This window comes from Dermacentor albipictus, chromosome 1 (assembly GCF_038994185.2).
Source record: "Dermacentor albipictus isolate Rhodes 1998 colony chromosome 1, USDA_Dalb.pri_finalv2, whole genome shotgun sequence".
NCBI classification, from domain to species: Eukaryota; Metazoa; Arthropoda; class Arachnida; order Ixodida; family Ixodidae; genus Dermacentor; species Dermacentor albipictus.
Window position 1 is genome coordinate 295,481,476 of NC_091821.1, and position 17,981 is coordinate 295,499,456.

A 17,981-nucleotide genomic window follows, 5' to 3' on the forward strand; every position below is an offset into this window, starting at 1 on the left:
ATGTAACTATCTCAGCTAGCTCTTCGAAGTGATTTGGCGGACGTGCTCGTTGAGCCTGAGGAAGTAGGCCTAGCGATGAAACCAAACAAAGGGAAGGCCGCGGGGGATGCGGAGCAAGTGCAGTGCGACGAGTGCCTGCGCTGGTGCTCCCTCGACGAGACCAGTTTCCAGAGCTTAGCAGACGCGGAAGAGTCTAGCTTTACGTGCAGGCTGTGCGAAAAGGTCAGGGAAGCAGTCCAAAAACTGGAAGGAAATTGGACAGCCAAGTTCGAGGAGCTGAAAACAGACCTGAAGGAGGAGCGGGAGAGGCGGTTAGCTTTGCAGGCGAAAGTCGCCGAGTTGGTCAAGGTGGAAGCGGTGCAGGCCGCGCAATTAGTAAGAACCGTGGCCGAGCTTGGAGAAGAGAAGGAAAGGAGAGCAGAACTGCATAGGCGTCTCGATGCGCTTGAGACGCGCGCAGCGGAGAATGATGGGTCGGGACACCAAGCCGGAGGCAAAAGCACAGAAAGTAGGGTAGACCCTACATGCGAAGTCGGGGGCAGGGTGGCAGGGCAAGCGGTAGTCAGCTCGCCGCCGGTGAATCGGCGTAGTTATAGCGAAGCAGCGCAACACGCCCCGCGGGAGGCGACGCTGCAGCCACAGGAAGCCGGGAAGCAGGGCGAGGTAGGAGAGAGTGAAAGGGTGATCATCGCTGGCGACTCAAACATGGCTGGGTGCTCAAAAGCAATTGTGGAGAGGGTGAAAGGCGACAAAAGAGTGGCGGTAGGGACATTTCCAGGGCAGACACTGGGTTCTGTCATGGAGCGAGCAAAAGAAAAGCTCACGGAAAATGCCCACGTGCGCAACCTTGTCGTAGTAGCAGGTGGGCTAAATGACGTCCTGAACAGGAAAGGGCCAGGACTAGCCCAGCGCTTGGCAAAGGGGGTGGACGACTTGCGCGAGCTATCCCCTCAGGTGCAGATCGTGGTGTGCACGGTGCCGGAGGTGCCTGTGCGTGACAGTCACGTACAAAGAGCCGTAATGGCTGCCAATGAGGCAATATGGAAAATGAGCCGAGAGAAAGGCTTCGAGGTTGTCGAAGTAAACAGGGAAGTGAGAAGTTGTGGTGGTTTTAAACGAGATGGGATCCACTTCAATTACAGGCTAGCACGAGAAGTGGGCTGGCGACTTGGGGGTCGCGCTGTTGCTTTTTTAGGGGGCCCGCGGGCGCTCGGGAGGTCAGAGTAGGTAGTAATAAAGAAGGTCCCCTAGGGGAACAGCAGAAGAGCATCGCCGTCGATAAGAGGAAAAGGAGGAAAGCAAGAACAAGAGCTCGCCATGCAATAGGCTACATAAACATGCAGGGCGGCAGAAGAAAGGAAAAGTGGGCAGAGATTGAGGAGCAGTTACATAGAGAACAAATAGGGGTATATGCGGTTACAGAAACGCACCTTAGAGACTCAGAAGAGCCGCCAGTTATTGAGAATTATGTATGGGAAGGGTGCAACAGAACTAAGTCGGAAAGAAAGGGAGGGGGAGTCGGAATGCTCATCCATCAGGGAGCCAAATGGAAAAGAGTAAATTCACAATGTCAAGAGCATCTTTGGTTATCAGGTACAATGAGTGGGAAAGAAACTTGGCTTGGAGTTACGTATTTGTGGACCGGAATAAATTGCACAGAGAAGAATAAAGAGTTAGTAGAATGCATAAGCGCTGATATTAGGGGTTTCGGGAATGGTGCTGAGATAGTCCTATTAGGTGACATGAATGCCCACATAGAGGATTTAGACGGCTATACCGACAATAACGGGAAGTTAATGCTAGACCTTTGCGAGCAACATAACCTCGTGATCGTGAATACAGGGCCTAAGTGTGAAGGACAGATCACGTGGGAAGTGGGAAACCGGCAATCGACCATTGATTACTGTCTGATGACAGAAGGAATTCAGGATAAGTTGAGAGAAATGGTCATCGATGAGGAAGGGTTTAGCAGCATAGGGAGTGACCATAAACGCATCATTTTGAAAATGGGATATGTAGTTGGGAAAGAGAGCAACGAAAGCAAAATGGCCAGCCCAAATTTGAACGCTGAACGAATAGCAAATATAGTCACTAGAGTGGAGGAAGAAATTGGCAAGTCGCCAAGTAAGGGGTGGGAATATGGTGAGCTTCTAAGTGTAGTAACGACAGAAATACGGAAAGAGAAACAACACGTTCATTGGAAAGGAAAAAAGAAACCGAAAAGCTGGTGGAACAAGGAGATACGAGAAGCGATCGCCGAAAGACAGAAAGCATCTCGAGAGCACAGGCAGGCAAAGAAGGCGCAGTTGCCACAGGATGAAGTAACCGGTAAATGGGAAATATACCGGGAGAAAAAGTCTATGGTTCAAATACTGGTGCAAGCAAAATTAAAAGGTGAAAGTGAGAGTTGGTTGTCAGAAATACGTGAGAAAAAGAAGGCCGCACCTAGAATATTTTGGAATCACATAAAATTATTAGGCAGGAAATCAACAACAATACAACAACATATCCTAGACGAAGATGAAAACAGACTGGAAGGAGAAGCAGCAATAAATTACATCCAAAAAGTAACAGCCGAATCTTTCCAAGGCAAGGACGAGGTTGTATTTGAAGAGAAAAAGAGCATGAAAGAGACCCAAGGGGGAAAGGAGCTAATGCTTACAAATTTAAACTGGAAGAAAGCGGAAGAGAAAATTCCTAAGCACACAGCCACAGGGCTAGACGAGGTTCCCGTTAGGCTGATAAATGAACTGGGACCAAAAAGTAAGGAAGCTCTCGTGAAAGCAGTTGAAAAAACTTTAAAAGATAGACGAATACCAGACAGTTGGCGACAAAGTAGAATGAATTTAATTTATAAAGGTAAGGGGGAGAAAGACAGAATTCACTCGTATAGACCGTTGACCATTACATCGGTAATATACAGGCTAGCAATGCAGGCAATCAAATTAAAGCTTCAAGCTTGGGCAGAAAATAATGACATTTTGGGAGAGCTTCAGAATGGCTTTAGAATAGGTAGGCGTTTGGATGATAACTTGTTTGTTCTTACTCAGTGTATTGAAATATCAAAAGCAGAAAGCAGACCGTTGTATGTGGCCTTTTTGGACATTACAGGAGCATACGACAACGTAGACCACAGCATTTTGTGGGATATTCTGGAAGGGGAAGGCTTAGGTAACGATTGTATACAGCTTTTGAGAGAGATTTACCTAGAAAATACTGTTTGCGTTGAATGGGAAGGGATGAGGAGCGCGGAGAAAGTTCATATCAACAAGGGACTGAGGCAGGGGTGCCCTTTATCCCCGCTGCTGTTTATGATGTACATGGTGAGGATGGAGAGGGCGCTAGAAGGAAGTAATATCGGGTTTAATCTCTCATACAAACAGGCAGGTACAGTAATAGAGCAGCAACTCCCAGGTTTATTTTATGCAGACGACATTGTGTTGCTCGCAAACAACCAAAGTGATTTGCAACGTCTGGCTAATATTTGTGGACAGGAAGGCAACAATTTAGGTTTGAAATTTAGTGTTAGAAAATCGGGTGTTATTGTATTCAATGAAAACAGTGAACAGACAGTGGAGATACAGGGCCAAGAAATACCTCGGGTAACAGAATATAAATACCTTGGTATATGGATAAACGAAGGCAACGGATATATGGAAACACAGGAAAAAACCATAACAGTCAAGGGGAAGAGAAATGCAGCCATAATGAAGCACAGAGCGCTATGGGGATACAATAGGTACGAGGTCCTCCGAGGTATGTGGAAAGGGGTAATGGTTCCAGGACTTACTTTTGCAAATGCGGTTGTTTGCTTTAAATCAGGGGTACAATCAGGACTCGACGGGAACCAAAGGTCAGTGGGTCGCCTCGCATTGGGCGCTCACGGGAAGACTACAAATGAAGCGGTGCAAGGGGATATGGGCTGGACTAGTTTTGAAGTGAGGGAAGCTCGCAGTAAAATTGAGTATGAAGAACGGCTGAGGAATATGGAGGAAAGTAAATGGGCTGGGAGAGTGTTCAGGTATCTGTACAGGCAAAACATTGATTCACAGTGGAGGAAAAGAACTAGGAAGCTTACCAGCAAGTATGCGGCCTGTGGGGTGGGCAACACAGCAACAAAGAAGGTCAAGCGGAAAGTCAGAGAGGCTGAATTAATCTCATGGGTGGCGGCAATGGAAAAGAAACCTGCCATGAGTAACTACTTAAGGGGAAAAAACGAAATTAGGAAAGAAACCATTTATGATAACTCAAAGGGAAGCTCATTACTTTTCGAAGCGAGATCGGGATGCCTTAGAACACGCACGTATAAAGCGAGATATAAGAAGGAAGAAGAAGCATGTGCTTGCTGCGGTAAAGCTAGGGAAACGACGGAGCATATTTTATTAGAATGTGAAGACATATATCCAGCGGTCGATTTAGGCACCACTGGCCTCCTTGAAGCCCTTGGGTTCAGCGGGAGCAGTGGAAAAGCAAACAGGTCCGCAATAGACATCAGTAAGAGGCGATTGGAGGATTGGTGGAAGAAAAGTAGGGAAACGACAAAGGACGGAGACGTACAAAAGCACAGTTCGCAATAGGGTATCAGAAAATTTGGACGTGGTAGTTCATAGTGTGTTTTTTTTTTCTCATGGGTTAACCTAGGTAGGATATTAGGCAGCATAGTAGCAAGAGCTTGGTGGCGCAAGCCACCGCCCCGTTCCAAAGGGGACGCTCATAACATCCATCCATCCATCCGTACGCGGTGGGCGGCCGTGCGGCGTTGTAATTAGTACGGCAGCTGTTGTGTTGTGACAACGCCTCCTATAGCTATATGCCTGGAACGTTGCTCTCTTTTCCATAGGGAGCTCTCTGCCGAGTTTTGCGACCATGCGCCGCAGGACGGCGCGCGCCACCGTACCGGTCCCCATGGCAACCACTGCCGCCGCCGCCGAAAGCTCACGACGCGCCAGCCACTTGGCTGCCGACGTCGCTCCCGGCTGGCTCCCGGTAGCCGCGCCACCGGCGTGTTTACAAGGGCTGGCCGCAAGAGGCGCTCGCCACCGTACCAAAAGGAGGAGAGTACATGCGAGGGAAGGGCAGCGCGTTTGCGGCTCACGTTCCAGGCATAGTATTGGCGGCGAGCATAGAGTTACTATACTGACTCTAGAGGACAAGCTACCCATAGGGCCCATGCATTAAAATCGGGAACCCCAAGAGCGCAGCCATGTTGCTACGCGCCGCGGTTGCCAGCCCCTGAGACGCTTGCTAGACATGGCGACAGTAGTCAGTTTTAATCCGGCAACCGTAGCAGCGTAGCAGCATGGCGTCTCGCTTGTAGTTTCTGTTGATGTGTGCGTGCAGCCGTGTGTTTGGGCTTTATAAGTTGGTTGTTTAATCTATGTTGCGGGACGGTGTGGGTGCGATCCATGTTGGCCGTACAGGTGGCAGTTATGCAACCGAGGGATGATCATGTTGAAGTTTCCGGCGGTATGCGGTTTTCAGCGGTCACGCCTGTTGCAGGAGTGTCACTCGACGAGATTACCTTGAAGCTGTGGTCAGATTCCTCGTTGGCGTTCCGTAATTATGTTCGCACGGACGCGGTATGCTTCAAAATCCGCTTTCGCGATCTATCGTCGCGACGATAGATCGCGTTTTTTTTATTATTATAAGTACTGATCCAGCTGTAAGGCGCATGTAACCGACAAACGGAAGTCTCAGGAGAGCACCTGAGATTATAGTAAAGCAGGCGGCGCAGGAACTCGAGGGCACCCAAGGGAGAAGTGGGGGGATCAAAGCTCGAAGCAGAACGGTACGTAGGTTGGGGCCGCCGAGTCAGGTGTGTGCCAGGGAGTGTTCGCACGGACAGCTCCCCTGGCACGCGCAGCAGTGCCTCGCAAGGTCGAGATACTTTAAAGGCACCTGCGCCCATGATCTTTCTTTTGCCTCGGTGCAGTGAACACGATTAACGAGAATAATATGGAGGGCATCCGGTGCAGTCGCGAATGCGTCATGGCATGTAGCTCGCGTCGCCTGGCGTGTGTAGTAGTATCAGAGTTGGTTGTATGAACTTTATGCATAATACGCTTTGTTACGGTACCTTAACAGAATGGGTCTAGACGGAGTTGGTACATTTTTTTCGTACCGCCCTAATCCTATACCCCCCACTACAAACACACACACACACATATCCCCCTTTTTTTATGTATACATACAATTCCTTGCCATGACGGATCATAGCCTCCTTTATTTTTGAAAAATAGAGGAGGCTATGGACGGATTGACCAGTTCAAGTTGTCAACTTGTCAGTAACTGTCATAGGAATCACTGTAATAAACACAATTCCACAATCGGATTGCTTACTTTCATTTTTTGTTGTGACACTGAGGACTACATAGAACTTTATTGTGCATATGTGAGAGAAGTATGTGGATATCATGAGCTTTAGCCAATGTGCAATACACAGACAAAGCAGCTGCTACAACATGAACTGCATTGAGGGCCACACAACACATATGTAAGTAAATGTGCAAAATATAGGGGGAAGCTTCAAAATATGCTCTGTAGCGCTGCAAAGTATAACATATATTGTATGTGTACAATAAATGTTCAAAAAAACAATGCATCATTGTCCCATTTGCCTTCAAGTTTATTATAAGCATATGTACGACAGGAATCTACTGACACACCTGCAGTCAAGGTGGCTGTTCGAGGTGTGCTGGCTGCCTCAGTGTAAGTAAAAAAAATTGGGTGAATGTCGACACCAGTGTCACTGCTTCTTGCCTCTGACCTGCACGTGCCTCCGCGGCATCTTTGTGCACAAGTGTGCTGGCGTGGCGAGGCGTAGGAGTCATCCGAGAGAAAGAGTATTGTTTAGATGGAGAAGTGGCTGTTCACATTGCCTGTTGCTTTCCCTCAAATGTTTCCTTGGTGACTAGGGTGACACACCCGCAGTCAAGGTGGCTGTTCGGGGTGTGCTGGCTGCCTAAACGAAAGAAAAAGAAAGAAATTAGATGAATGTCGAAACCAGTGCTATTGCTTCTTGCCTCTTACCTGCCTTTGCCTCCACGGCCTCTTGGCTTGCGGAGTCTGTATGAGGGAGCTGCTGTGGCTAGGCGTAGGCATTGTCTAAGCAAAAAGAAAAGGCCATTCAAATGGGGAATTATGGAAATAAATGCAGTTATGTCTGCTTCTTGCACTCCTCTTGCCTAAATGTTTTCAAACATAGTGTCCAGTACACACCAGCACTTTGACTGCTTTTTGCTTTTACCTGCAGGTGTTGCTGCGAGTTCCTTAGTATGGCTGCGTGCAGCATTGTAACACTTAGTGGAGGCATTTGAAGTGGTAGCCAAAAATATAAAGAATCATCCTTGTCTGCATGAATGCTTTCAATTTCTAAATGCATTTCTAAATTTCTATCACTATTAGTGCAAGGGCACCCACATCTATGCGGCAAGTGCCATAGCTCGAAACTGAATTTTTCCTTTAGTGTTAAAGGCGTCTGATATGTCCACATTAGATGTGATGTGTTTGTTTTTATTTATCCCAGTGTGGAGAGAGCATCATTAAATTTGTTTTTTATTTTTGCGTGTCTTGTTTTTTGGTCTATTTCTGAATTTATCAAGCAGCAGCCTCGTGACGCTAAAGTGACTTATGTAATGGCAATCAGCTTTTGTTTTGCAGAAAAACAACGCATTTCCTGACCCATAGTTTGACATCCCCTCTCTCGCATAATTTTGCAGAGTATTCTACCTATATTGACTTGCTTGACCTCCACTGAACAGTCTTGCATTTTCAAATACGACTCTTTCCTTAAAATCATTCGACACTTCTCATAATTTCTGTACCTTGGGCTTCTGATACTCTGCATTCACTATTTTTGCTTGTTTCTGACTAGAAATGTCTTCTTTAATTCAGAGCTTAAATTTTACCTTTGGAACACACGGAAGGGCTTGCCATTGCATGTCTGCATAAAATTTGGGAAACATGTTTCATTAAACATTTGCAAAATCCAATTGAAGATTGATGAATGCAGCTTGCAGTGTGATATGACTGAATGAGCCATAAAAGTAACTCATCTCACTTGGTAAATTAAAGCACATATTAGCGTGATGTACAAGATACGTTACACTAACGTGGTGGGTTCTCTTGCTTATACAGCAAAATAATCGATGCGCGATAAAAAATTATTTTTGCATACCCCTTGCACACACTGATTTAAGGAAAACGAGCTGGAGCTGTCCACATGATCTACTTATTTTACCTGCGAGTATGATCAACAAAAATGTGTCCCAACTGCTTAGTGGTATTTGAGATTATGTCAGTATTGTATATGTGCCTGTTGTCTATAATAAGTGAATTTTGAAAATGCTCGCAGGGATCTGATGTGCACATCTGCAGTTTATGGATACATGTAAAAGACTCAGCATCAAGTGCAAGTGAACGGTCCCACAGGCCCGGAGTCGATCATGCAAATAGATTCGCTGCACAAATTTGTGACCAGAAAAGATAATCCACATGAAATGGCATGCAAGGAAGTGTTGAAAATATTGCACAGTTAACAAAATGCCTACGCTATTAATATGTGGGTTGATGCACTTGTTATGCAAAACAGAGGTGAGGCGTGCAGACAGGACACAAGAGTAGAGTATTTAGTAAACAACACGAGCGCCGCCCACTTCTCTACTCTTGTGTCCTGTCTGCACGCCTCACATCTGTTTTGCATAATGAATCCTTACCAACTAGCTCAGCTTTCTGTCGTTCTAAGTCTCGATGAAAGAGCTCGATTTCGTCCGCATTAGGCACTCGCCTCTTGATTACTTCGTGGCACAGAAATACTCGGCATCAGGCTGTTTTTCTGCTGTGGCCTTTGTAGAAGCATGACTGTTCAAAGTGCAACAATTAAACAGATTCTTTGAGTTGCTTGTGGCTTCGCCAGTACAATTCCAGTGCGCTGGTCCGCCTGCAGCAATTTCCTACTGAAGGGAAACCTGCAAATAAAATCACCGCTCCGCATGTAGAAAAGTGACGCTTCTCAAACGATTGTGATGCACCACAAGAGCTCCCTACTCGCGTGATATTCTCAACAAGGAGATACATTCGTTTACTTACATGTGGAGGTATATGCCGGAGCACTTCGGGGCTTCGGTGGCACATAAGGCACGAGTGTGCCATCCGATGTCGACGCGCGATCGCATGTCAAACCTAAACTGTACGAAACTACTGCGCATCCAAAAAACAGATTCGAAACCGAAATTCGCGTCATCCTTTATTGCATGAATGCGTACATCGTGATTTACATAAGTCACGGACTTAGCGATCGCTTTCTGTAAACTTAATATTAACGCACCACCTTCATAAAGCCATCAAATATGCGTTTTAGATGACAAGGCATGAGGTGACCTGTACTTGTTTTCAGCTCTTTCAATAGTAATTGCGCTGGCCACATTGACCAGTAGCAACAGGGCGCCGCCCTAGAGGTTCCCACTTTTCCGGCCCAGCTTTTCCTCTAGAGTCGTTCTACTAACTCTATGGCGGCGAGGAGTTACGGAGTCGCCCTCTATCGGAAGCGCCTGGCTGGCGTAGTATGAGGGATCACGTGGCGCGCTCCTCATAGCTTTTGCTGTCAGCGCTCACTGAAAACACCACGCGCGAGCTTTCCCGGACATTTCTGTAAGCACTTTCGAAACGAGAGAAGTTTCTTACTGTCTAAATAATAATCTTGGGCAAACTGAAAGCACACAATCGTTTACAGTCGCTATCTCTTTACCGAATACGTACAGTGAACGCCACTGCGCGCGGTCGCCGCGATGGAGTCTGCCGAACCGGCTTCTTGCGTGAAAGGTAGGTGAACGCTGAGAGCAAACTATGTGAAATATGTTCTTATAGTGTTTGTATACTAAATGGAGCGTAATAGAATGAAGCCTCAATGCAGCGATCGCGCAGATTCGCAGCGGCCGACTGCGCGTCTGCATGCTTGTCCGCGCACTGTTTCGCTTTCTCCGCGCGTGCGTTTTCGCACCGTGCCATGAGCTTTAGGCCGCAGAATATGAGCATTTGACAGTATACAAGCAACCATTGTTGCGTAGGCGCTATCAGAGCTGTTCAAAAATAATTTCATTGTAGAAACTTGAACGCCTACGGGGACTGTGATGTGCTGTCGCGACGATTCAATCTTTTTTTTTCTTCAAAATTCTTTGTCCATTCGATACTATTTCTCGAGTTGCGTCGCACTGTATGTTTATCGGCGTTCTCAGCGTGCAATTTCCCGCTGCTCCTTTTTTGTAATCCAGTGCATTAATTCATAACACAAACATGACCATATGCCATGCTTTCTTCAAATGTGCTTCTTACCGCTGCCTTTCCACTCCACTGAACTTGCCAGTATCTATAGTATCGACAAGTTCATAGACTAAACCGTCATGACATTAGTCGGGCAGCGGACTCGGGCGAGCGTCTCAGTGTACGTTTCCAGAACATCGCAGACCGGGCGCCGTAGCAGAAATCTTCCTTGCGTCTGTGCTTGCTGCATACCCGAGTTGTAGCCGATGACTGTTTACCGGTTTTATGTTTCGCGAGCCAAGCTTCACACAGCTTCTTGTCCTGCGGCTACGTGCGAATAAGGCTGACACCGGCCTCCGTTACGTGCGTCCGGCCCTGCGGCACCGAGCAGTAGCCTACCATGTCGCGCGCCTTCAAAGGCAGCCACTACCTATTGTAGTGCTTTCAAGCGTTGTAAAGGAGACACTCGAAGCGGGAAAATTTCGCCACTAAATGAAAACCGCAGCGTACGAGGGAATTTAAACTCGTTTTCAGCTCGCTTCGGCGCGCCCGAAGCAGCCGACGCGGCCGCTATGTCCACGTGATCCCTCCTAGCACGTCACGCCGACGGTGGCGCCAGCTTTTCCAGTGGTGGAGCTCGAGGCCAATATTATAGGAGGCGTTGGTTGTGACGAACTGCTTGTCTAGTTGATGATTTTTGCTAACACAGTGACAGTGATGTCACAAGGCTTTGATCGGTCACTTGGCTCCAAAAGTTGACTGCCCGAACCTAAAAAATGTCGGAGCGTGTAGTCCGCTGCTCTCTAAAATAGCGTTAAATAGCCGCTCCTATTGCCTATTATTAGCAGATTATTATAAATCACAATGTGTATAGATTTCGCAAAGTACACAACAGTCTTATTTTACACGTTGTAAAATTCGCTTCTGCGCTCTTTAGAAACTTGAAATCACCGTAATGTTCGACGACAGAACGATGACCACTCATTTTAACTCTTAAAAGTTGTCCGTGAATGCGTCGTGAGTTCAAAAAGTGAATTACACACACAGCTTCACTGCGTACGTATCTTAAGCACCACCATTATGCTGCCGCCGTACCACGCAGAAAAGCTAGCTTTACAGTTTGAAAAGAGTTCCGTGACACGATTTTTAAGGCCTGCAGTGCAGCACGTTTTAAAGAACTGGGATCGCTTAATTTTTGGTAAGCTTTCTACTGAGCTAGGAAACCAATGACAATAAAAACAAGGTATGCTCACCTTTCCTTGAAACAGAATCGATCAACCTATTGTACATATCGGGCGGAGGACTTATACTCGTGAATACTTTTACTATATACTTTTACCAGGTCATCTGCATTTCACTACGGCACACAGCAGTAAATTCTCGTGTCATCTACGACACTAGGCTATCTGTAAACAACTAAAAAAAAAACTAGATTATCCTATGAATCTTTTTCAGACAATTTTTCCAGTCTCTTATGGAGGCTAGGAAAGGGAAAATAATGCCGTCGATCTAGCATTGCAGCTGCCACCTATGCTCGTTGTTTACATTTCTTTCACCGCTCCTGTAGTTTCACTATTCAAACGCAAAGCATTGTTCGCAAATATGTTTTCTTTTGTATATTTGTGAATTTATTCATTTACCGCCAATACAAGAGCTTTGTGCCTGCCGAAATGGCAAGACAAGCGCTGAACAGATCGCAGAAGCAGACGACAGCGAACAGATTATAACTAGCGCCACTGCGCTCGTACGTTCTTTCCCTAGCGGCGAAAGGGGCGAACTAGACCAGGCGTGCTGGAGGAGGGAGATCTGTGCAGGTCTGGAGTTCAGTAGGTGGCGCCAGATTACCCTCTAGGTGATATAGTGAGAAACTCTATGCTATGGGTAGCTTGTCCTCTAGAGTAGTAACTCTTATGATCGCAACCATTGCACCTCACGCATGCGCAGAAAGGGCGGGTAAATCCAATATTGATGTGCTCGTTACCAGTCACGGCGCTTGTCTAATCTGATGGGCAAATGAAAGTCGGTGACGATTCACTGGCCATGTAGTTTGTCATAGTTTGTCGTTGTTTTCTCATTTTTACCTTATTACATGCATATATAAATACCTTGAATTTGGAGGTTCGCTCAGAACTGTAGAACTGACAGAAGTATGTTGTACCGCTACTTCGGTTTTGACAAATTCGAGTGCTTCACCTGTGTTCCTGCGAAACCTTTTCGGATGTGTCCTGAGGATATCGGTCCCGTGCTGTCTGTGCACGCTGGCTGGGCAAATGCTCTATTCGTCACAGGTGAGCACCAACTAATCCACCAGCAGTACGTACGGTAAGCACTTGCGTAGGTGCGGCCGGAGAGTGCGCTTGCGTATTCGTTGGTCACGAATGGACATGCGTTTGCAGCTGATGTATGTACACATCTAGTCAAGCTACTGCGTCTTAAAACCTAAAGAACAGCAAGTGTGTAAAGGCAGCAAATAAGCTCCCTCATTTTGAACAGTCGACGGGGTTATCCGCAAGTAGTCTTTTACGGCACACAAATGGAAACCGTAGTCTGAGATGACGGTGCGAAAACTTATCATTGTCGCTCCAGCCTTCGAACGGATGCATCAACAACGCCGAAACAGCCCTTGCGTAATACAGTTTTCTGGTACGGCCCGTCACACGGCCATCGAACCGGTAGTGCTCAATGGCACAAAAAATGCTTGGCGCGACATCGGTTGTTCCTAGCCAACCTTGCTGAAATCTTTGCAAGGATTGACACAGGGCTAACATTTAAAGTTAAGGAGCGTAGAACTTTCAAAGGAACATTAGTTAAAGGTATATGTGTCAGTGCTACGGGGTCTCCGTTGACACTTTCAACAGAAACCGCAACGTATATCTTAAAACGCAGAAGGCTAGCCGGGATTGTTGGCACAAACACATACTTCAGCAAAAAGCGTAAAAACGGGACATGAAAAGGCGCGCACGACACAGGCGCTGACTTGCTACAGATTATTGCGCGAGTGCAGAATATATAGGCAGCAAAGTAAGAGTGAAACATCAATGGCTTGATCAAGATGAGAAGAATGACTTGAGGTTGCAGGTGGGCGGATATGTGTTATATTTACAGATACGCGATTTCCTTGTCATGTGTGGGGAACTAATGAATGCATGAAGGACCACATTGGATAATAGCAAGTGCCTCGACAATTTTACGTGCGCTGGTCAGCGTGCTTTTGGATGACTGGCTTTTCTGAAATGGGAGATGCATTGACACAACCTGCAATGTAGAGGAAGATTGTTGCTATATTTTTTGTTTTATGTTGTTGGCGCGCTGCTGGAGGTGATCATTGAGGCAGCATCCCGTCTGTCCTATGTTGGAGCGCCCGCACCTCAATATTTCATAAACGACTGCAATGATGCAGCTGGTGAAGAGTGCTTGATGGTTCTTGTCGCAACCTTTTTTTTCATGGGGGCAAGCCCCAGGCAAGCTGAACGCCTTGTGCAGAAGGGTCACCTGAGACGATGGAGTCAATTATGAAATACCCTTGAGGTGGAGGCACTCCTACATAGGAAAGACGGGACGCTGCCTCAGTGATCGCCTCCGGTAGCATGCCAACAGCATAAAAAAAAATGTAGCAGCAATCTTGTTCTGCACGGCAGCTCGTGTGAATGCATCCCCCATTTCATTAATGTCACCATCATTCAAAAGCATGCGAACCAGCGCACACGTGAAATTATAGAGGGACCTGCCATTATCCAACGTGGTCCTTAATGCGTCAGTTCACCATCCATCCAGTTATTAGACAAGAAAATCGCGTATCTGCAAATTTAACACATCACCCACCTGCAATCTAAAGTCATTCTCCTCATGTTTATCACGCTGTTTGTGATAAACTCTATGCTTTATCCACCAGTGAAATGATCTCAACGGTAGTGTTGGTGGGAGGAATTGATTTTCAAAACTTTCTAGCGTTATTTTTACTAAGCGGTTGAAGGCCACATAGCATAAATTTGTGCTTGGCAGTGCAAAGAGCACTGCAGTGCTCTTTTTCCATAGCCTGGTGTTTCATCCAAGACGTGCCCCTGAGCTTTGCCATCTTAAAGAGCTGTGTCTTTTTATTTTTCGTTGTGCTTAGCAATCTGTGGAACCATGGTTTAGATAGGTTTGTTTTAAACGAGATACATGGTTTACTTAAATGATATTGCGCGACAAAAAAACGACACGGACATGAGCGAAGACAACACACCAAGTCACACCACACGACACACCAACCAACTTGCCCGGAATGCTGCTCTCATTAAGTTCATTTCTAGTTCAGCGGGCCCTTTTCTAAATGTTCTTCACCAATCAACTTGCCCGGAACGCGGCTCTCATTGAGATACACGGTATGTGCGCATGAACCAAATCACTTAGTTTTTGCTGAAAAAGAGACCAGTTCTCTGTCACTGAGCGAGAGGAGAATGATTGAAGGAAGGATTTGCAAAAGATCTCAAGGCCCTGGTTAATAGCATCAAAGTTTGCTTTGTTATAGTTGAGAATATGTTTTTGTACAATGTTATGCGAACAGGCAGGTATCTCGATTACAGCAGACAGAAGCAAGTGGTCACTAAACCCAGTGCTATACTGTAAAGAGGTTACATTATCGGGCACAGATGTCAAAATATCTAAAGTGTTCGCTTGACATGTGGCTTCGTAAACAAGTTGAGTAAGTGAGAAGTCGAGGGTCAATTGAATGAAATCGTGAGTGGTACTTGAGTGTGATGTTAGGTTGGTCCAGTCCACGTGAGGGTAATTGAAGTCATCCAAAAAGTTTATTGTAGCTTTGGGAAATTTGTTGGATAGAGGCAAAGTTATTGTAAAGATCGGAAACAAAGGACACAGAATTATCTGGCAATCAGTAGCACACACCGAAGAGAGATTGAGAAGCAGGTGATGCAATGCAGATCCATAGAATTTACAATGGGCTGCTGACATCAACAAGGAAACTGGAGAAGTGTTTTTTTACAGTGATGAGCATGCCTCTACCTTATCTACTATCTCGGTCTTTCCGATATATGGTATATTCATCTGTGTCCCATTGTCCTTCAGAGTTCACAATATCTGTGTGAAGCCAGGTTTCTGTTAGCAGTAAGTAGAACGTCGCAGTCACTATTATCTAAATAAGAACATAGTTTTGTCCGCTTTGGAATAAGGCTTCGTACATTAGTAAATGACACAGATAACTTTGTTATTGCGGCTGCATGTGACATTAAGGGTTTAACAGGTGGACGTTGTTTAGATGGCTGCACTAGCTATCCGGGTAATTGCCTTACATTATCGGCTGTGGCATTGTACATATACACTGAATTGTCCATTTGCATTCGGTCAACAGTGAGCTTGCATGTGGTGTTTTTTGATCTTGCAAAAACTCCAGTAGCTTCTTTCTAGGTACAACTGTTTGCAGAGAAAAATCCTCGCGTATGGCGTATGGGCTATCTTTGATCTTTGATTTAAAGGTATTTCGAGCATAAATCGATTACATTGCCCTCACACGTGGACCAAGATTCTGACAGGTTATTGAGAATTCCAAAGAATAACAAATTTGAACGACATAGTCTGTTTTCGGCATTGTCGCTACGTTCGATAGTTTTCAGTTTGCCAAAAAAAGTTATCCATACTATTTGCCAATTCAAACGATGTAGCCACGGGGTTCGTTTTTAAGGCAACGGCGTCAGCTTCGATGGCGTGTACTCTGGCTGAGAGCTGTTTAAGTTCCACGTCAACGGAAGCTTGACAGTGCTTAAGCGCTTCTAAGAGATACCTTGGAGATACCTTGATGGGGTTTTACATAAGGGGGGGAATAATCAGTACATAATTGCATTACTATTAAGTACATGCATGCATAAAGACATGAGGCAAATGTATAAATATATAGAAAACACATACACAGGCCCAAATTATATCGCATCAGAACGGCAAGTTGGGCCAGTTGGTTGGGATTCATGGTAAGGGTTGTAACAGCGCACCCAAGACAAGGACAACAGAAGGAATAAAACGACGACACAGCGCTGACTCTCAACTGATTTTTATTGAAGATATGTCTAACATATATATATAGGAGCCATTTGATAACCATGACATGCACAAGACATGACAAGCACAAGTGTGAGACAATGACGAACAAGCCTTCATCAATGGTTGCGGTATCTCAGTAGAAGCCTTTCTTGAACTCCTTTCCTTTTACTTGAGATCTACCTTTGTTTCATGGAAAGGGGGTCTGTATATACAAAAATCAGGTGTATGCATTGGCTCGTGCGTAGCTCCTATTATTAGTGACATTTTTCTAGGTTATATTGATAGGCAATTAGAGGGCCACCTTGCTAAACTTTCCAATAGGGTTTTTTGCTATGTTGATGATTTCGTTATATTTTTTTACCAGAGACATTCACACCGATGGTGTCTATGAATTTTAAAGTTATTCAGGCAGCACGGCATGGGCCTTGATTTTACTTTCGAAGTCCCTAAGGACCATCAACTGCAGTTTCTTGGCCTGAGAATAATTTTTGGTAAAAATCATGTGTGCTGGAAATATGGTTCCAGGCCGGTTAAGCCCATTTTGAACTATAAATCAGGTCATTTCAAAGTAGTGAAGCTGGCTGTAGCGAAGTCTATCCTGAATGCTGCATTAAAAAAGTCGTGTTTTCGTATGACGAAGACTGCTTTTTCCGATCAGGTTACTCGTTTACTGGCCCCGAAGCAATCATTTCATCTGTGAATGAAAGTATGGTTCGCGGCCTCAAGAGCACAAATGACCAAGGTATTCAAACTAAATTAGAAGAAAAAAGGAAAAACGCAGTTTTACCGTATGTACACAAGTTAGCGCACGGGCTTAAGAACGTTACTTCAAGATACAACATTGATGCTCGTTTTTCTGTGAAACATAAGATAGGTCGCATATGCCCATTACTTGATAATTTGCTGAAAGAAAAGCAAGTGAAGGGAAAATGCACTGTCAAACATGTGAACAGGTACGTCACTTGTGCTAAGCAGGTTGTGTATGCCATTCCATTATCTTGTGGTCGAGAGTACGTGGGACAAACGAAGCGATGTGTGAATGTTCGACTTCGGGAGCATGAGCTATCTCTTCAAGGGGTTGCGCCACTTCATCTCCCGGAGCACTGCTAGTCGTGCGGTTGTCGCCCTGAATTAAAAAAAAAACTAGTGTCATTTTTAAACACGCAAGCCAATTGACAAGGGAAATCGCCGAAGCTCACAATATAAAGATTAGGCACAAAGCGTGTATCAGTGAACCGTCTATCACTCTTTATGACAAGGAACTGCATTACCTATGTCAATTTTGATTATGTGTCAGTTTGTCACAGTTGCCTCGACGCATATCTGTATCTTGTGCATGTCATGGTTATCAAATGGCTCCTATATATATATATATATATATGTGTTAGACATATCTTCAATAAAAATCAGTTGAGAGTCAGTGCTGTGTTGTTTTATTCCTTCTGTTATCCTTGTCCTGGGTGCGCTGTTACAACCCTTACCATGAATCCAAATTATATCAACTAGAAATAGGGGAGCCGATAAGTACCTTAAAGAAAAGCTTTGTGAAAAATGAGCAGTAACACTTTCTATAGCAAGGCAGATTGTTCCACTCTGTAGCAACATAGGAGAACAAGACAGAAAAAGTGTGCTTGGCGATGATGGCCCACTTGGATAGTGTTCAATGTATGATGTGGGGAGGATGTATGGTG

At 45.4% G+C, this 17,981-nt stretch overlaps 1 protein-coding gene and 1 long non-coding RNA gene across 2 annotated transcripts in view; one reads left to right on the forward strand and one right to left on the reverse strand.

Moving 5' to 3' along the window:
• Window positions 1-6,618: 6,618 nt before the first annotated feature.
• Window positions 6,619-9,178, reverse strand: LOC139057238 (uncharacterized). The gene is made up of 4 exons (XR_011512650.1): window positions 9,088-9,178; window positions 8,715-8,966; window positions 7,030-7,104; window positions 6,619-6,961 (listed from the first exon to the last, which is right to left on the reverse strand). It is a non-coding gene; the product is annotated as an uncharacterized lncRNA (long non-coding RNA).
• A 3,030-nt stretch (window positions 9,179-12,208) lies between these two features.
• The window catches only part of LOC139054454 (RCC1 domain-containing protein 1-like), a 99,212-nt gene continuing 93,439 nt past the window's right edge, over window positions 12,209-17,981 (forward strand). The window contains exon 1 of the mRNA XM_070531446.1: window positions 12,209-12,545. Within this exon, the coding sequence (XP_070387547.1) occupies window positions 12,407-12,545 (139 nt within the window). The 5' untranslated portion in view covers window positions 12,209-12,406. The remainder of the gene's footprint in view (window positions 12,546-17,981) is intronic.